At 38.4% G+C, this 21,179-nt stretch overlaps 1 protein-coding gene across 2 annotated transcripts in view; it reads right to left on the reverse strand.

Annotated features, from left to right (window-relative positions):
- SIPA1L2 (signal induced proliferation associated 1 like 2) overlaps positions 1-21,179 on the reverse strand; it is a 202,938-nt gene that overhangs the window by 47,741 nt on the left and 134,018 nt on the right. For both annotated transcript variants that reach the window (XM_069484692.1, XM_069484690.1), the window contains exons 8-10: positions 17,111-17,268; positions 12,026-12,602; positions 8,127-8,401 (exon numbers count right to left, since the gene is read on the reverse strand). In XM_069484692.1, coding sequence (XP_069340793.1) covers positions 8,127-8,401; positions 12,026-12,602; positions 17,111-17,268 — 1,010 coding nt within the window. The remainder of the gene's footprint in view (positions 1-8,126; positions 8,402-12,025; positions 12,603-17,110; positions 17,269-21,179) is intronic.

Here is a 21,179-nt window from a genome sequence, read left to right on the forward strand (position 1 = left end):
TTAAGCAAAGGCCAACTGAAACCCAGACAGACCAAATGCAAAAGACTTAACACAAAACGACATTCCTGAAAAAAATGAGCTGTTAAACTTGTAAGTGAAACATTTTTAAAGAAAAGACAGGTCTTTTGCTTTCCTGCTACAGTATAAAAATTCAGACTTCATTGATACATGCACTTGACTTCCTTCTGACATACCAAATCAAGTCAATGGATGGAAATTGCATTTCTAAGCTTCCAGTACATTCATTAACATTTGATTGCCAATAGGAGATACTAAAAAATCTTATATAAGGCTGTGGGATCACTTACATGTAAGCATATTGATTTCCTCTTTGCTCCATAGCAAATGTACACATCACTGACTTATGTTTTTAATTACTATGCTAGGTAAGGATCAATAAAGACTTAGCTTCAGGTTAAAAATAAATATAGTTTTTTTTTTTTTTTTTTTTTTGGTTAACATTTTTTGTACAGCCGATAACTTTTCTGAGTCTCTCTCTCACTAGTAGTTCCTGGAAGATAAAACACTTTGCAGACCAAGAAGGTCACTGAAAATGTGCTAGTTATAGTTAAAAATGTGACACTACAAAACTGTAAGAATGACAGGTAGTTCTACTGGTTGGAGTCCTCAGAGGGTCTTACATTTTATTCCTACATTCTGAAAATACTATTACCTGTCCTTCTGAACTCACCATTGTGGACTTCCTGCGATGGCTTAATCCCATACGAGGGACATTCGTTAACTTATTCATATCCACGGGCTCATGGGCTTTCTCCCCAGCTTCCTATTGCCTAATGCAGTTCTTCCTACTAGAAAATTTCTTGGTCTACAACTGCCACCACTTCCTGGCTGCCGGGCGGGACCAACAAAGAGCAGGTGTCCACTCTTGCTCACAGTCAACAGACACCCACGGTGCTGCCAAGCACTGCAGTACAGCACTACCCTGTAACTTTAGAGACACCTTGAGAAGTCCCCAAGATGGCATCTTCCCACCCAGGCCCATGCCTTTAAAATGCACCTCTAGTTTCCTGGAAGAGCCCTCCATTTACCATCAATAATTTGGACAACTGGAAGTAGAATCCCTGCTGGTCAGGCTGGGGACTTGGTTCTGAAGCATTGATCGCTGTAACCTCTGCAGACTGACCATCAGAACCATCCCTGTTTGAGTCCAGCCAAGCTGTACGGTTTTCTCCTTTTGTTCCCAACAGGAACCCCAGGCATCAGTCAAACTGTTCTCCATTAAAGAGTCTGGGCTCTGGGCTCAAAACCCAGACCTGCCACTGTGTAGCTTAGAAATGTGACAACCTCTTTAGACCTTCCTCCTGAAAACAGAATGGTAAGAGCAGAGGGTATGTCAAGATTAAATTATACAGAACATGTACACTTCCTGAAGTGTCAGCTTATAACAAAGAAGTTCAATACAAAGACATGATTACTTTTTACTTCTACAAAAAGGAAGAAACCAATATTAAACTACAAAAGGCACACAAACTTTCACGGAAGTCCTAGATAATAGGCGTTTACAGAATTCTAGAATTTTAAAATTTAATTTTAAAATTAAAAAAAAATTTAGAGCTGTAAAATTCCTTTCATCTACATTCATCTATAGAACAATGTATCATTATCCTATTATTTTATTCTTTTCATCTTACATAAAAGTAGGACGCATAATTTTGTACCATGCTACTTCAAAACTAAGAAAGGGCAAAAGTCCTGGGGGAATGATGAGTGGCACAACAAAACCAAAATCCTAGAAAACTGAGAAAGTTTAAAGGAATGACCCATATTCTTATCTAAAAAGGAATTAGCTAGACCAGGTAAACCACAGACTGTGCAGCCACAGCTTAATCTAATCACATGATTCCAGCTCTCATTTACCATACTCTGAAATTGCACAGCGGTCCCCAACCTTTTTGGCACCAGGGACTGCTTTCATGGAAGACAATTCTTCCATGGACTGGAGAGGGAAGGACAGTTTTGGGATGATTCAGTGCATTACATTTACTGTGTACTTTATTTCTATTATTATTACATTTAATATATCATGAAACAATTATACAGCTCACCACAGCTTGGAGACTTCTGGCCTATTGGTTTTACTTTACTTGGCTGCATCATACAGAACCTTTAGCTAAGCCCAATAACCTAACGAAAAGTCTTACCATATACTGCAATGCTATGCTTTACTTTTAAGCTATCAACCTACCTTGTTTAACACTTTACAATTTTGCACATACAACATTTGATTTTCACAAAAATTTGTGAGGTACGAAGAAAATCTCAATTTTTCAAAAGGGTCAGAGAGATGGGAGAGATGATATAGCTAATTACAGACAGGGTTCACACTGGAACTCAGGTCCTTCGACCTCAGTTGAAGTTCAGTGCTGTCTCCAAAACACATGGCTATTAGTATTACTGGTTTTTTTTTTTTTTGTAGAAAACCATCAAAGAACAGTTAATGCAGTCCACATTATGTCCTATTTTCCACTAGGTGCTAAAAGAATCTTTGGAAACAAAAGCAGATCCCCTCAAATAAATTAAATGCTTTTTTTATATTACGCACTTTGTAAAAGAAGCCTTTTATAGCTCTAGGGATTAATCACTGATATTTTAATCATTTTAATGTCTGTTATGCTAATAGCCTGCTAATAGCTAAAAGACTATCCAAATCATCCAACAAGGTGACAGGGGTAATTGATGCTCATTCACTTGAATCACACACTCTTGCTGGTACATAAAAAATCAGAAGCTTCCAACAGGGGCATAACCACATAGTATAACTTACTGTAAATGTTAGGGTGGTGCCATACATAAAATAGGCACTAAATATTAATTCACTTTTTAACACATTTCCTTAATTTACAGATAGAAATAGATACCTAGACTATAGGTAGAAAAAGGGACATTCAGATTACAAACCCAACTTGACCAAGCCCTCAGAGAAAAAGGTGTGTATCAGACAAAATAGGAAGTGAGGCTGTCTGCATTGAGTAATCCTCAGCTTCCTTCCCTCCCTTTCCTTCCTCACCAGTCACAGACATGGGGGCAGACTGTGTCTTTGTATCCTCAGTACCTAGCACAGCATTGAACAGAGGCTCAGAAAGTTCTTGCTGAAACCAACCGCTTCCTTTTTTTGTTTGTTTCTTAGAAAGCTTGAGAGCAGTAATAACATTTTATTGCATTGTAATACTTCAAAGTTATACAAACAAGATTCTCAATAGCTACCCGATGCCTGATATTTGATGAATGTATTCCTGTAAGGGAGAAAATCTAATGGCTGTCCATTATCGTGGCCATGGTGTAACTTGTCAAGTATGAGATGGTTGGTGACCGAACTAACAGAACACTCATGCTTTACTGTCACCCTTTGCATTCCTGTTACAGTGACGGTAACATTCCAACATTCAAAATGCAAAGGAGCATGGGCATTAAAGTGTAGGCTATTAATTGGAGAGGGTGACAGCATTTTCTGCACCACTTTGAGATACTTGTTATCAAGTAATAAGTTATTGCTACAGCTTGAGAAAACCATTTTTAAAAAGCCAAAATATGAATAGGAAGTACTCTATTTTAGAAGACGAGAAAGACTAAAAAGAGTCCAAAAAAGCCAAGAGTACATCTGTCCTGTCCATTTTAACAGTCTTAGTGCCCAGCACAGTTTCTGGCACAAACCAGTTAAGAGTGACTGAAGGGATGAGTGAACACAAGGCCATCTACCTTACAGTCTGTCATCCTGTGTTCTTACTTTAGGGAGTGAGAGAATAATCTGCACATCAGACTGGAGGAACTGGCAAAGGACTCAGAATAGTGAGTGTATTTTAGGTTGCTTTTACAACCTCAAGTTCTGTGTTGTTTTTACATTAAAATTCATTACTGGTAGGGCCATAAGATAATATCAGATCAGATATAACTAATTTTTATTATCCATACAAATAATAAACTGTAATTAAAACTTTAATATAAAAGCTTGAGTCCAGATTTCAACTCACCATCTACACACATATATATAGCTAAACTGATAAAATTGAGTTTTCCTTCCTATTTCTATTTCCATATCTTCCTCTCTGTATACTTCAGGGACTTGAACAGTCAGGCAACAGACAGCAAAACAGAAGAGGAGAACATAAAGTTTTAATTTTATAGCATGATGAGAAAATAATAATTTAGACTCATGATAACATGAAGAAATTTCTACTGTTTTGCATTCTACAGAAGAATGTCTTGTACAGTATGCCAACAAAGTATGAAAAATCACACAAAACAGATGCATTGTAGCAAGGAATTTCATTTCCATTTTTATTGGACATATTTACTAAATTCACTCACATTGTATAACAACTCATGCATAATTCTGATGAGTTGTTACTTACTTTACATCAGCCTTTTAAGTTGATATGCTTTCCTTAAATGACACTAATAGGATGTCAGTCACCTTTGAAGGCTAGAGGCTGGGGCCATCCTAGGGGCTGTAAACCATCCCTTGCAAAAACAAGAAAGCTCTTAATTAAGCATCTCCAGCAACTGCAACTCTTCATCTTTGCCACAGAGACTGCCTGCATGGGGAACACCAGCTCCCTTTAAAACCTCATTTCCACTTGAAGAGTGCTATTCCCAAACTGCCTCTTGCCACTCACTCTCCACGTCCATGAATTCACTCCAGGATACATCCCAGCACGAGATCAGTTAATAAGCATTCCCAAAGGGGGACTCCTCCCTGCTTGTTGTTCCCTGGAACTCCGTGAGGAAAACTAAAAATGGCTCTGCCTTCCTTTCAAGCTGAGGGACAGCTACACTGTCATCACCCTTAGGCTGGAGAATGGGACTTCAAAACCCCAGTGGCTTTTGATTCAACATAAATACTTTCTCTACTAAAGACTTCATTTAATCCAGCAGCTTCTGAGTTGGAACCAAACACCTTCTGACCTGAGGACAACAGAAGCCAGTCTATTAAGTGACAGGCCTTCTGACATGCTGCCCACAGGAGCAGCTGGGCTCCGAGTCAAATGATTTTCTCACTGATATCCTGTAAAATGAATATTGAGAGGATAACTGGCAAAAATGAAGCATTTTTCACAATGTTTATGAAGACTAAAATATCTTATATAATTCGTTAATTTGACTATTTTTGTAGTCCTGTGGTGCTTACGTTAAATACAATTTAAAAGAAAATTTTATATGTATATGTAATATACACACAAAAACACATACGTGCATATACATGTCCATTTAAATGATTTTTTTCTCTGACAAGCACTAAGAACCAATTTGTGAAGGAAGATAGAGGTAATTTTCCATGCTACAAATCAAATGTGTAGCTTTAGCTTGAGGCAAATCTTTGTATAGTTTGCTGTAGGGTTAATGATACTGAAGGATGTTTAGTTTAAAGGGTTTGTATTTTAAATTTTAAAATGAGTCAAGTGCTATTCATTTCCCCTTTGGCCCTTCCTCTGCAGTTTCTTAACAAATCTAATAATGCAGAAGGCTACACATGCCGAGTGCAAGGATGAAACTGAAAATGCCATTTCCTACTCACACTGCAGTCTAAAGCAAAGGGTTGCATTGCAAGGGTAACATCTGGTTATGGGAGTCTGTCTGATGACAGCGCATACTTTTATCAGGGCACCCAGATAGTCGCAGGCAGAAAACAAATCCAAAACTAACAAAAATATGGATTAAAAAATTTACAAATTCAGATTCACAGAAAAATTGGAAAACTGAATTAAAAGAGTTTTAAATGATACATGCTAGGCTTAAAAACTTCATGACATGCAGAAATGTGGGTGATGGGTGTGCCAATTTTGGAGTGTTGCTACTAAGCAAATAGCTAATTCTGATCCTTCCGGCCAAAGTTAAAATACAGAAGACAGTTATTACAGATTAATTGGTAGGAAAAAAACCTGTACCTTTAGGGAATGACATTAATGAGACTCCTAGGAAGCAAGGGCAAAATCTCTAAATAAATATCTTGACTAGTTTCAATAAGAGTATTTGCATTTAAAACAAAGAATTAATTATGTGCAGACCAAGGTAGATAACTGGCTCCTTTAGAAGAAAAACAAGTCCTTGGATAAAAAGATAACAGCTGCTGGAACTTTTAAGTTGCAGTTTTGTTTTACCTGAAAAACAACCCAGTATTTCTTAGGAAATTCTATTCTTCTAATCATATGTTCTAAATACCAAATATAATGATAACTTAACCATTTTTATTAACCAGATCTCTTGAAAGCTTTAAAAGTTTCTCACTGAGCAACAACAGACCAAAACTAAAAATAGGCAAGAAATGTTATTTTTTAATCCAAAGGAAGAACACAGTAACATTTTTGTCCAATTCTATAGTAGTAATCAGCCTGTAAGACACATAGAAGACTTGGTTCTCACCATAAGAGTTACAAATCTGTATTTCTACCAAGGAAGACAGAAAGCTTACTATATGGAAAAATTTCTCATAATTGGCTTAAAATTTACTATAAAAGATTTTCACTTATATAATATTTTAGCTTCTAAGGCCTAAAGAATTTGCCTTTTGTTAATGCCAAGTCTCATTTTTAATAAAGTAGTTTTCTGTCTTTATTTTCTTTGGACTTCTACCACTATGTGTGATTCATGGGATTCTTGGAGAGCAGACGGATTTAACAGGAGACAATCAGGCAAGGCAACAAGAAACATCCTGACATGGGACTGACACTATAAAGAGGAATTTTGGCTCCTTAAACCTTTATTTTATAAACATATTTAACAAATACAGGAAACAAGGCCATAGAAAATCAAGCTGGGAACAAATGGCAAGTAATAGAAACAGACTCTTGGAAAATTTTGCATATTGACCATAGGGGAAGACAGTGTAAGACTGATCCCTCCAATATGACAGCCACTGGCCACGTGCAGGCAATTAAATCTAAATCAATTAAAATGAAAAATCCAGGTCCTCCCTTGCACCACATTTCAAGTATGTGATAGCCACATGTGGCTCATGGCTACTGTTTTGGACAGTACAGATACAGAATGTATCATTGCAGAAAGTGCTACTGGGCAGTGCTGGTGTAAAGGATGGAGAAAGAATAACCTAAGTCTGGAAAGTGGGCACAGCAATCCTGCTATCTTTGGATAACAATTTCTTTTTTAATATGAAAGAAATGAAAATGAATATCCTAAAGTTTTCTTTATTTTAAACTGTGTGGGGTATGGATTATGCTAGAAGGTTCTAGGTGCATTGCATATATCATCTTATTTAACCTTCATAGAAACCACAGGAGATTGGCAATACTATAATCCCTACCTTAGAGAGAGTAAGTGAGGCTCTGAGAGAGTATATGAATTACTCAAGGCCACACAGCAAAGGCCTGATTCCAAGCACACTTTCTCTCTCCAAAGCCAGAGCTCATACGCTGTCTGTAGGAACTCCATCTGGGATGAAGACAGAGAGAATGTGCTCTAGACACTGCCACCACACACACTATGCCACAAATGGTAGGCCACAGCCTGAATGGATGGCTCTTTCTCCATTAGCATTCGTTCTCCTTCTGGCCTTGTACAATACTGCTTTCTAATTCCATTCCCATCCCTACCCTCCACCTATCCACCTCTCAGCTTTCCAAGTCTAACCCATTTCTCTTCATGTTTCTCCTCACAGGTTATGACAATGCCCTGATCCAGTTCAACATCTCTCAAGCTTCAATTTGTAGAATGGAGTAGTCACCACACAGAATACAACTGGTGTTCCAATATTCCTTCATAGATAAAGGTATTAATCTCTTAAATATTTTGCTAATAATGACTTCACGTTACAGAAGGAAATTCTAGTTGTGTAAAGTATTTCATTTAGAAAAGGCTGAACTGTGATAAAGAATTTCCTCATAGATTATTTCACTGGTCCAGGTGAACCAAGCAGGTACTCTTCCCCTTAGTTTATAATAGCTCAGCTTTTATGCATGAAGTTGCTTAGAAAATAATTTATCATTTACTACATGCCAGTAACTTTTTTAGAGCTCTTTTTCAATTGCTCTAGTAGCTGACATCACAACAATACTACCCAGAAATGCACATGACTACGTTTTCTGAGGATCTTGCAAAGAGCAGTTAGAATAGCCAAGGAGGAGTGAGCACTGCTTGGGCCTCCCACGCCTTACCTGCGGGGAGAGCCATCGTCGTGGGGCTGGATGATGACCACCTTCACAGTCACAGAAGTCCGGAGCAGGTCAATCATCTGCTCGTGGGTCAGAGTGGCCACGGCCACTTTGCAGATCTCCACTAGGCGACTTCCTTGGCGAAGGCCAGCCTTCCAGGCGAAGCCAAAAGGTTCCACATCTGCTACAATGCCTTCAAAATTCACATGGAAGCCGAGCTGGCCCAGCCCATTCCGCCTCAGGGTCATTTCCACAGTCTCGCAGCCTCTTGTCACTATCTGAGAGAGAAAGTGACTGTTAGAGATGCCCTTCCTGCCCAGGCCACCGCAGGGCCCTGTCAAAAGTGCACGTACAGGCCTCCACACCAGACCCTCTCCCCCTGGGTCCTCGCAGCCTATAGAGTGCCTGCCTCTCTCTGCCTTTCCCTCAAACTGTCCAACAAAGAATTACCACAATTGGCCTTGGCATCGAGTGCAAAGAACATAACAGAAGTACAACAACGGTTTCATTCTCCAAAGGCATATCTATTCCTAATACAGTGTCCTGCTTTTTTTAGATGCCACTGACCCAGAGATTGGGAGCTTTAGATGGATTCTGATAATTCCCTCCTCTCCTTTCTTATGTCAATTGACTTGGCTCCTAAGGATATAAATTCCATTCTTCTACATGGATTACAGCAACAGAAAAAAATGTGAAGAATTTGGAAATTATTGCAAGTTTCTACCACTAAGCACTAAAATCTATTAGACAATTTCATTCATCTCAAAAAGAACAACAAAAAAAAAGTCAAAGCACTTCCAAGCTAACACTTAGTGGCCCACCATTAGGTTCGGGAAGGGCAACAGCAGAAAGTCAGAAGTGTTAGAAAGAATACTCTCTGTGCACCAGCCCTACGGATGTACTGTGGAGGTCCTGTCCCCTAGGGCCCCTTTCCATGCTCGCTGGGGTGGTGGGGACCATTCAAGATCAACAGTGGGGGCAGGCTAGCCAGACTCCCTGGCCATCTGTTAACAAGAGAAGTGTGCAGGACGGCACTCTGGCAGGCGGCAGAGGGACCCTCTGTGCCCATGAGCTGTCTTTTCTCCACTGGGTCCATGCCCCAGGGGCCGAGGGCGAGCCCAAGCAGTGGAAGCTCCAGTGCATGTGCCTTTCCCAACAGTGAGTCTACGACGGTACCACAAAGAGGAACAGGAGAGAAGAAAGGTGGTTCGCATCCCACTCAGTGCACTAAAACCCTCAAAAGTGCTTACTGAGCATAGTTTACAGACAATGAAAGAAAAACAGAGGCTCACTAAATATCATTTGATGACTATGACATCACTTATTTGTGGGAAATTTCAAGTCAGGAGGTACCATATCCTTATCCTCAAAAGCCCAGAGGCAATGTATGAAGTTTCAGTTTAATGAATGCTCCATTTCCATGAAGCATGCTCTGAATACATAGATACCTATTTAATAAGGCCTATGACAGTAAGTACAGCTGTGGCACTGGGGCTGGTTCCGCATATCACCACAGTGTCTGATGTTTCCATGGTTACCACAAGTGCACACAGTGCCAATCAGCTTCTCCCAGACAGGCATGACAGTCTGGGGACTCAGCAAAACAGGGAAAGGGATTGCTGGTTTTAGTTAGTGGTGAAGTTTTGAAAGACTGAAGTTCCCAAAGTTATGAACTGAATTAATCTAAAACTGTTGAAAAAGTACTTTTGTAATACGTACAATAAATATAAATCTTTCCTTCACTACTTTTTCAACTCTGTTCTAAGCAACCCTACCAAAGTACTACACATAACATGTGACCAGCCTTCTTTCAAATATCAATGCAATGGGTGAAATTTCACATCTGTGTTAGACTGAAGCATACTCCAGACTCCGGCTCTTCTGCTTATTCCTCCAGCCACCTGCCACCTCTCCTACTTCGGCTTCTTGCTATTCCTTTATCCCCTCTGTTCCTTGCTTCTTTTGCCCCCAAAGTCTGAAGGACCAAGTTTTCCATTTATTTGGATTCCTCACATACTTCTTCGGACTGAATTATCACATGAAAATAGAGGCCTCCTAGCCATATACCCAGGACTGGCTACAGAATTTGTAGAGCCCACACAAAATAAAAATGCAGGCCCCCTCATACAAAAATTATTAAGACTTTCAAGATGGCAACAGCAGAATGTTCAACCAAGCATGGGCTCTTCTGAGAGTGGGTCCCTGTGCAATTGTGCAGGTTGCACATCCACGAAGCCAGCCCTGCCTGGCCCTCTAGGCATAAACTCTCATTTCCCTCCCTGAACCCCAACCTGCATAACAGACCCCTTTAGTTCCATTTTCCATGATCTCAGAACGGACACCAAGTTTACCATCTGCCAAACAGGCACTCATTCCCAGCCTCTCTACTATGACTGCATCCTCCTTCTCTTCCCATTTCTGTTGTGACTGTCCTGTACCAACCCTTATGATCTCATTGTCTCAACAGTCTTTGGGTTGGCCTACATCTAGTATCTCATGTTGAAGTCATCCTAGACATGGAATATATTTCCTAGAATATATTCCTGACATTAGGCACCTTAGTCACGTTAACAACACACTCTTCTAGGAAAACAGTACGATGGGGTCCATGGAATAGTGAATGTGTGAGAGCCCATGTGTAAGTACCTATGGAAAGTATATTTTGGTGGTTAGCGAAGTGGCATTTGTTTTTGCTGTATTTTCAGGAGCAGAGATTATGATGACTCAGTGGATATGGTAAAAGAAATATTTGCAATGACCAAAAAAGGACAATGTATCCTGAGACTCACAATATAAATGAAGACTCAATTCTCTAGACGTATAAACTAATTACATACTTAATCATCCCCAAATGTGAGTCTGGGTTTGTACACATATACCTGATAATACTGTTGAGCACATTTTACTTTAAATAGTCTCTGCAAATTATGAAATTATTTTTCTAAGACGAGCAGGCACTGGCCTGATTTTGTTCTTATACATGGTATCTAATACCAAAAGAAAGACTTACAGTTGGTAGAAGGAAAGGGGACAAGAAATGGATATAATTTCTCCTTTTTTCATGATCCATAGTTGACTAAACCTTTTCTAATAACAACAACAACAACAACAACAACAAAAAATACATCCCCTTGGAGGAATATTTATACATGATAAATATTGTCAAAGCATATTATCTTTTTATACCACCCAAAACAATAAAAACTGGAAATAGTTTGATTTATTCTTATTACTCTACTTTATATACCCAAACTAAAATCTGAATCTTACTTTGTTAAAATTGAGAGCAGAAATATAACTATTAAACACCATAGACATAACTTAGTGGTTTTGACTAAAAATCACATTTTAAAAAGAATCTGTTTTTTTTTTTTTTTTTTTTTTTTTAGTCTTTCTAACTTAATGGCTAATTCTGCAAGACCTCCTTAAGAAATTGTGGCTAGAAGACTAATAATATATTTAATCTGGCTGATTAAATAAAAATACCTGCTGTATAAACATGCACAAAGTTGAAGCTGCCAATAAGACTCATCATACATAATGAACAGCAGTTGTGTGCCCATTAATTACCCACTGGGCAGGCGTGTCATCTCGCTCTCTACCGACGGACATAGTATTTAGTCTACACAATTCTGTTTTTCTTTCAAATATCATAAAAATATATCCCAATATTCTGTCTTGGAAATTGACTTTTCCAATCAAGTTATGAAGGATGGTTCTCCACCATTTGTGTATTTAGCAACTAGTCAAAAAACCTCAGCATTTAAAATTAAGCTCTGTATCCCTAAGAAATAGTAATTCATTCAAGTGCTGCAATCATGGTGGGATTTCCTTATGGGAAGCTATTATGGATCTGGGATTGAAGACTTAAGGATGGTGGAAAATACAAAACATGTACTTACTACTAATCGCTGGACGATTTCCCTTATGTCTTCAGCACAGTTATCCACTGAGGACAGAAGGATACATTCTCCTCTTTCATAAAACACTTTGATACTCATTAATCCAGATGTCCACCCAATAACATCCCTGCAGGAACAGTTAAATACAACATTCTTGGAATCCTTTTCAATCAGCATTATGAACTCATTGGAAATTCCAAGAAGACATTCAATGTCAGCAGACTGGCCAAAGTCCCGTGCTATCACGTGCCACATGATTGCTCCGATGCTGAACAAATGGGCATCCTTCCTTGGCTTTACCTTCTCCTTTTTCTTTGCACCCAGTGTAATAAAGCTGAACTTCACAGAGGTATCCACAGTGGCGGTTGTAACAAAGTTCTCTGCCAGATCTTTCAAGTACTCTTGCCTCGTTCGAGTGGCCATTGCTCGAAACTTTTCTGATTTATGGGCTGCATTTTCTGCATTGATTACTTTGGCTAAAAGGAAGTCCCGAAACACTGCTGACTTTGGAAAAGTTACACCTTTGGGAATTGGTGGACCAAACGGTGGCACGTCTTTTGATCTGGAAACTCCAACACTGAGGAAGAAAAAAGAGAAACAAAATGAGATGGGCTATGATATCATAACATTTACTTTCTAAAATTTGGCATATACCTACACTTTCAACTTAACTGGTCTATTTTGTAGGTTCGTGTTCTAATTTCTTGATACCAAGGGGGATTTTTTTTAAGAAAAATGTTTTAAGGTAAGTAGGCAGGAGGTATTATGGGCTGAATTCTGTCCCTGTCAAAATCCACATGTTGAAGTCATAACCCGCAGTACCTGGGAATGTGCCTGTATCTGGAGATAGGGCCTTTAAAGAGGTGGTTAAATTAAAATTAGGCCTTTGGTGCGGGCCCCTAATCCAACTGACTGGTGTTTTTATAAGGGAGGAAATTTGGGCATACAAAGAGATATCAGGGACACATGCACATAGAGAGAAGCCACATGAAGACACATGGGAGAAGACAGCCATCCATAAGCCAAGGCAAGGAGAGAAGCTTCTGGAGAAACCAATCCCACCAACACCTTTATCTTAGACTTCCTTCCTCCGAGAGAAAGGACATCTTTGTCTTATTTATGATAAAATAGCTGTCTGCTGTCTAAGCCACTCGGGCTGTGGTATCTGCATGGCAGTGCTAGCAAATGTAGGGGTCATGGATCCACAGCATGCAGGTAAGTTTTAGAAGGCACCGGGTTGGCTCCCTGACTCTGTGGGGCTGGCTATCACCGAGAAAGACAGTAACCCTTCCAGCCAAAGTGCCTTCAGCCCCAGATGGCTTCATGGAATCTAAATGACGTAGGACAGACTGATTATACTTACAGGGCCAAAATTTTTAAGTGTCAATATTTTTAAGGAAATGCTCACTTTACGTCATCACATTTAAAAAAATTTAAAGAACGATTTATGGGAGTAAAGTTTGCAGAGATCCCAGGGACTGAAACAATCCAATGTATACTGATAACAACCATCTTCATCTATCAAAACCAGTAATGCTCTCCTACATCAGACAGCTGCTTTAGTTGTCTCAAGTCCTTTTCTGAATAAGATAAATTATAGAGTGAATCAATGAACTAACAAAGGAATGATTAAGATGAGTAAGCAAGTGAATGAATCCCACGGCATCTCGAGCATCTGCTCCTCAATTACCGAGTAGCTACTACAGACCAAGAAGAATTCATACTTATCCCACATCTGCCCAGGCAGATATCTGCTATGTTGGGGTAATGAAAGGAAGCAATCTTCGCTTTGTTTTCAGCACTGTAGAAAATCCTGAGATGAATTAAGACATGAAAACATTCTGGCCAAATTTGTTCTGTAAGATGTAAACTCCTCTTCTGAAATGTGGTTGTTAGACTATAAAAAGATCACAGGCTCTGGGCATCTCTCACCTGTGCTTCAACTTGCACACTCTTCAGGGGAGTTAATCACGTACAGCAGCAAGACGGATGACTGGCTGTAAAGGGGTCTTCCCTGGTATGAAAGACTGATTTTTCTTTTTTTTTCTTTTCTTTTTTTTTTTTTTTAGAGATGGGGTCTTGCTATGTTGCCCAGGCTGGTCTTGAACCCCTGGCCTCAAGCAATCCTCCTGCCTCAGCCTTCCACAGTGCTGGGATTACAGGCATGAGCCACCATGCCTACCCTCCCAGCAGTATTTTATCCATGGAATGCCAAGAAGGCCAAATTTCATTTGACACTTTGAAGCAGCAGTCCCCAACCTTTTTGGCACCAAGGCCAGGTTTCATGGAAGATAATTTTTCCACAGATGGGCGGTAGAAGGAGCAGAGCCCAGGCAGTGATGTGAGCAATGGGGAGTGGCTGTAAATACAGATGAAGCTTCACTCACTCGCCCACTGCCCACCTTATGCTCTGTGGCCAAGTTCCTAAATTTCACAGAAGACAATTTTTTCATGGACTGGTAGGGGAGAGAAGGAGGGCAGGTGGAGCTCAAGCGGTGACACGTGGCCCAGCTCCTCCCAGGCTATGGACCAGTACCGGGCCGAGGCCCAGGGGTTGAGGACCATGGCTTTGAAGGATTTTTTTTTTTTTTGACATTAACTCTGTGGCTCTCACGTGACTCTCTGTCTGCAGCTTGCATGCACTTAAGCTTAAAATGTCGAGAAATTTCTTATATCTAAATATGCTCAAAGATGGCTCTCACTGTGGTACCACATAGTGAACAGAGGGAGACACAGTGACTCTAACTTTCAAAAGGGCAATTTGTTGTGGACCAAATTATAGACCCTAATATCTAATTAAAGATTCTCTCTATAATGTATGTTATATGCCTGTTCAACAAACTGTAATCCTATGCATCTCAAAGTTGTACTAGAGAAGCAGCAGAATTTAATCATGGCTGTTTCAGGATTACTATGATATTCTGGGCATGGGGATAAAAAAGAGATCACTGGTTACAAAAGTTTGTATGATCCTTAACTTTTTCAGTACAGTTGAAATTAGAAGGAATACTCTTTTACCAGATTCAGATAATTCCCAATGTGATGAAATGAGAATGTGTACCAGAATTCCTTACTTTACCTGAACAACCTGATAGCATTTATTAAATGATTTAGATATACAAGACCCCCCCTACCAAAAGTAAAAATAAAAATATGCACATGAAAGGGTTTTAGTAAAGCCTGGTGATAAGAAGCACTCTCTGGACTCAGCACCCTCATGGCATCCAGGTCTACTACTGAGTGTGTTAGAGCTAGCCATTTAATCCTGCCATGCCAAGGATAGGACCACAAGATTCCTGAAAATTACTATTATTATTGATTCTTAAAGGAATACTAGTGATGTTTTTAAGTAACATCAATGAAGCTGATGGAGGCACTTACAAAAATGTGAGGTACTCTATTGACTTTGCATTTGACTCTCATTAGTAAATATTAATTTAGTGATAACAATGTGGTTTTTTAAAAACCAGTGACACCATCTCTGAATGATTTGCATATGCTAGCTTTTATCAGAGAAAAAATAATGCAATGTACTTTGTTTATATGTAAGATCTATACTGGTTTCAACATTCTTCCTCTAGTAACTTAATTAAAACCAGGAAACCTAAAAGAAATAAAAATAAACAGATATAATTTATCTTTATGATTCTGTGTACTAGTGAACCACTTCATCATATAAACATAAAGATGGAAAATAATTAAAAGTACTTGATTTTACCTAAAATAGCAGCCAATAAAATAACACCAAATACAATAAAGCCCTAGGCTTAAGTTTCCAACCCATTAGGAAGATTCATTTTAAAGTATTCTTCATAATTACCTTTCATTGGGTGAGATCCCAGAGAAAAAAAGCCAACTCAACACGTTTGTACTAATATTACCTATATTAAGCATATAATTTTGTACAGAAGAGATACTAGATTTCTTCAAACAGCATTTATTTAAAATAGTTCTGAGCTTTTAAGCTAGTGGTGTTAAACCCAGATTTGCATAAGAATACCCTGAGAGGAATACTGGGACCAACTGCAGGTCTATTATATTAGAACACCGCACAGTGGGTCCAGAGACTCCCTGTTTAATAAGTTTACTAGGAGGCAAAATTCAGGTTAAGAACTATGGTTTTCAGACTCTGTTCTCCTAAGATGGGTTGGACGTTGGGTAGAATATAAACTGGCAGCATTTCACATGCAGAGTAGTTTCTCTTTTGCCTTTAAGGGGCAAGCTCTGCAATCTTCAAGGGTCCACCACGTTCTCACGACGAATATTCATGTCCCAGGCCTAGCCCCAGTGGGAAGCTGAATTCACAACTACTGTTTAAGGTTATAAAGGAAAATAACCTTGGATGAATGCCAGGGACTCTAAATAGGTGTTTTCCATAATTCAAGCTATTTTTCTTCATAACCATATTTTTAAGCAGGTACTAGTATCTTTAATTTTAAGACAAGGAATTTAAGTCTAACAAAAATAAAATAACTTACACAAAGTCCCGTGATAAGCAGTAAAGGTGGACTCAAACTTGGGTCGAAGGCTCACGCCTTTAGCAATCCCCCCACACAGTATGATCCCTCAGCTGCAGCTGTTGTCTAAGACAGAACCTGAGAGCGGGGGTAAAGACTAAAGTAGGCCTGTCAGAAATGGCCTCAGAATTCCAAGGCGCACACATGGCCTTTTGAAGTCACCAAAGCAAGTGTCAACTCCTGGTTTCAGTAGCCCTGTGGTAGTGTTTCCAAGACCTTTGATGAAAGAAATACTTTACTGCCACAATACTTACTTCTCCTAAAGAAGAACTTAAATGGCAACAACTCAAAGGCTGATGCCAATTCAACTATTGGTTCTGGCAGGGGTTGGACACATTTTTACGGGAAAAACAAAGGAAATGTGTAATCTACCATTTTGAACTGCTGGGCATTTCACTTTTTCAAGGGGGCAAAATGGGAAGAAGGCAATTATTTCTTACAGAAAGTGGCTGAGTAATTAGAAAATTATGAAGTTAGAAATAATAATTGGAAAACAAAGATATTTTGGGAAAAGACGTTCTATTGAAATACACCTGGGAGAATGATAAATCAGGGATTACTGACTCACCTATAACACACATTTTCGGTACATGGATTATGCACTTTGACTATGACAAAGACATGCTGAAAATGAGACCGGATGCTTTTCGGAGTAAAAGGAAGTGCCCCAGGCTCTTGGAAGACGATGGTTACGATGTCATTTCCTATGTGCCTTTTCCTCAGAAGCTGTGGTGGAGAAAGTGAACACACATATACATAGGGTTACCAGCAAGTTTTCCTTTAAAACAAAATATTTAAATATATACATTCACTTATCTTTCAATTAAAGAAGTGATTTTAAAAAACAGTTATTCTTTGGAAGCTCATGCTCCTAAATTTGGCACGGATAAAGCAATAGCTTCATCCAAAAGACCTGTGGAAAGAAACACCTAAAGATTTAAGTTTATCTCTTTTATTTTAAAATTCAACTTGTATTCTCTCTCCTTTTCATCTTTATCTAGTTCCTTCTTTCTTTACCCCTAGAATAACAGCACGTTAGAACTCGTAACACTTTTAAGTAATTTTATAATTGAAGTTTTTCAATTTAAAAGGAAGAGACAGAGTCTAAGAGAGGGTACAGATTTGCTGAAAACACTATTACATTATTACATTGAATGGCTGTAGCTTGTACTTTGTTGCTCCTATAGTAACATGCATTTCTGCAACAAAAATACAGAACACTATCATTTTGGTGGGTAATAATTCAACCTAATTAACTGAAACCTGGCTTTTTAAATGTAATTCATAAACGCAGAATTCCACTGGATTAATAGCCAGAAAACCCAATAGTTTATAATCTTATAAACCACAAATCTGGCAGGAGAAAAGGAAACCCAGAGTAGTACCATTTTACCAGTGCCTTTACTTTGATGTTCCTCCTGCCACGAATGCTCCCTTCACTCAAAGTTTCTCCCAGACAATTCAGGTCTCCACAGATGTCACCTCATCTGAAAGAAATTTCCTCTTCAAGACTACTTTGATATCCCACCTACACCCCCGGGCCTATTTCTATTGCATTAATTGTTGTACTGTCTTCTAACTGTTGGTTACTTCTTCTGTATCAGGTCATAACCTTCCTGAGGACAAGCATGTTTCTTACTGCCTTTTGGCTTCCTAGTTCCTAATGGCACGCTAAGCAGAGTAAGTACCCAACACACACTTGCTAAACAAATGAAGGATACAAATATGTTTATTGACATATAACACTGTGCATTAAAATTGTGATCACTTTTTTCCTATGAACACATGCCAATAAATTCCTACACAAGGCACTCCGTAAGTTTATGCAAGTGAAGGCATAGATCTGTGTTCTAAACATTTGTGATCTTCAGTTTTAATACATAAAATAATCCTCACATGAGTTGGTGATGTCATTGCTGGAACGGGACAATTTCAGGTAGTAAATCTCTTTACTAGCAATAACAAAGACCATGACCTTGCCCTTAAATTTATTTGGCACCTATAATGCATATTCCACTGTAAAGAGCATTAAGTTCAACCTTTAAAGCCTTTTAAATCCATATACAAAAAGGATTTCATTGTCAGGTCCCTGACTTGTGATTTCCCATGATAAAAGGCCTAGAAGAGCAGGAATGAAATGTTCATTCTTTCAGAGTTCTCTACAGCCCAGTTAAATCGCCGATTCATATGCTAGAAAATTCCTACTTAAATCCCCATGGTTAAAGTTATAAACACACAAAAATTATCTTACTGAGGAAAGTTTTGAAACATATATTAATATGTAATAATACAGACCCAATGGGTCACCTCATTTAACACATTAACTGCCATATGAGTTGTATTTAATTCACACTAGTTTTGAGCCTGGGGCCTCGTGAAGCATATGTATGTAACTCATGTTTCTCTTCACCTTGGGAGCTACAAGAACTACTTTTCAAGTTGCATATAAATCACGCACAGAAAACAAAAAATAACAAATTTTTCATTAAATTAGAAAGGAACGTTTCGTTTTCAAAGTTTTTATTCTATTTTCATAATAAAACACTATGTCCCTGAGGGGAAAAAAATTTTTTTCTAGTGTGGCAATGTGTTAAATCTGTAGTTTTAAAGAAGTTTGCTAGATATGTAAAGTAAAATGTGTCATTTCAAATGCATGTTAAAAAAAATCCATGAAAATTGTACTTGGCAAAGACATTCTTCCCTCTTTTCCCCAGTAACTGAAATACATGATTCACAGGTACTGTAATAAGACGAGGGAAAATGAGTCACAAATAAATAGCTTTAAAATATGCCTAATATTGTTGTCAGTGTATTTGCAGAACAGAAAACATAGTAGCTCCTGCCATATTTCCATTCGACATCCTGGAAACACAGGGATCCTCAGACTGACAAATCGAAGATAGAAGTCACGACGGGCAAAGCCAAGCAGAGAGTGCCACGCCACCTCCTTCCTGAGTGATCACGTGTGCTACTGCGCCTGGGCCTGCCCTCTCAATCAAACACGGTGCAGGATGGACTCAGTCAGTGTCTCCTGGCTGTTGTGACTGCAACAGCAAATTGGACAGCTATTCTTATTCAATTTCTCTTCCTCCTGAAGGAAGACATTGAGTCCAATTCTGTACTCCACCATAGGAATATTTAAAGCACAAGTTAAAGGAAATTTTAAGGCTGGTTGTTACTTTGACAACATGCCAAATGGCTTCTGTCCCTTTCTAAGCATATTCTTTTGCTTTGTAAAATGGGCCAAAAAATGTTTTTAAAAGTCTAGTTAATTTAACCATGGTGACATAATGCACTTTGTGGAAAAAAAAATAAGGCAGTGTTGGGAGGGGGATAAGGAGATTCATTAAGAAGAGTAAAATCTAAAGCTTTTTGAAGGAGAATAAAATAATAAAAATGAACACTTTATCCATTAACAAGATGCTTGAATTTGTTCAGAGACTTAAGAAAAATCTAGAAAGTTAAGAAAAATTCACTTTTTTTCTTTTAGGATTTTGCCAAACATGAATTAACTTAAGTAATTTCTTGACCTTCTTAAAAAAGAAGATGAATGTTTCCTTTAGTATTTAGTTTATGCTCTTGTCTAACTGGTCAATGAAATTCTATATAATCAGAATCTGTAAATGGAAGGGGAAAGGGATGGCAAACCATGAACTAATGCAGCCTAGCAAAACCTGAAGGCACTATTTGTTTTGGGGAATTAAAGAAATGACATCTTTTATGGTAATCTTTTTCAGTGACACCAAGAGAACCAATTTATTAGTGTTTTCACCTGCAAAAGCGTGTTAATAAATACTGTATTCGATAGATTTACATGGTCAATTCTACTAAATTTCCAACACTTGATTCAAGTTGTGAAACGGGAATAAGCTCTTGTTATCACAAAGAAAGTGAAAAATGTATACTTCACCCAAGTATACAGATGCTAAAGAAATAGCATATATAGCAATAGGTTTAGTCACAATTCCTTAAACACACTTCAGGATTCATAAGACCAGATTTAACTTGGTGTGAAAATATAGTTAGAAGAAGTAAGTTCTAGTATTCAATAGTACAGTAGGGATATTCCAGTTAACAGCAATCCATCGTGTATCAAAATAGCTAGAAGAGAAGAACTGTAGTGTTCCCAATACAAAGAAAAGATAAATGTCTGAGATGATGGACATACTAATTACCCTGATTTGATCATTACCTATTGTATATAAGTATCAAAATACATGTGCCCCTAAAATATAATGTATAAAACTATTATATATCAATTAAAAAGTAAAAAACAAAACAAAAACAAAATTGAGAGGGGGAAAAAAAACCCAAAGAATAAAATTGAGAGGAAAAAATGAAGTAAAGGTCCACCAGTGTCCAGGCAGCAATACTTGGATCCAAAATGGGACAAAGTTCAACTAGGTTAGACCCACTAGACTTTATATATCTATATACGTTCATTTGTTAAATTCTTTTTTTAAACCTAGTAAGAATCAAGCATTTTGCACCTAATTCTGAGGGAAAGCTGTACTATATGAAAGAGAAGCAGCCAGAATATGGTTCAGAAGAAGCCTCGAAGAGTCAGAGAACAGAAAGCTCATCTGAAGTTGGAGGAAGCAGAGCTCCAGAGGAGGTCTTCAGAAAGAAGCACGTCT

This window comes from Eulemur rufifrons, chromosome 11 (assembly GCF_041146395.1).
Source record: "Eulemur rufifrons isolate Redbay chromosome 11, OSU_ERuf_1, whole genome shotgun sequence".
In the NCBI taxonomy this organism is placed as follows: domain Eukaryota; kingdom Metazoa; phylum Chordata; class Mammalia; order Primates; family Lemuridae; genus Eulemur; species Eulemur rufifrons.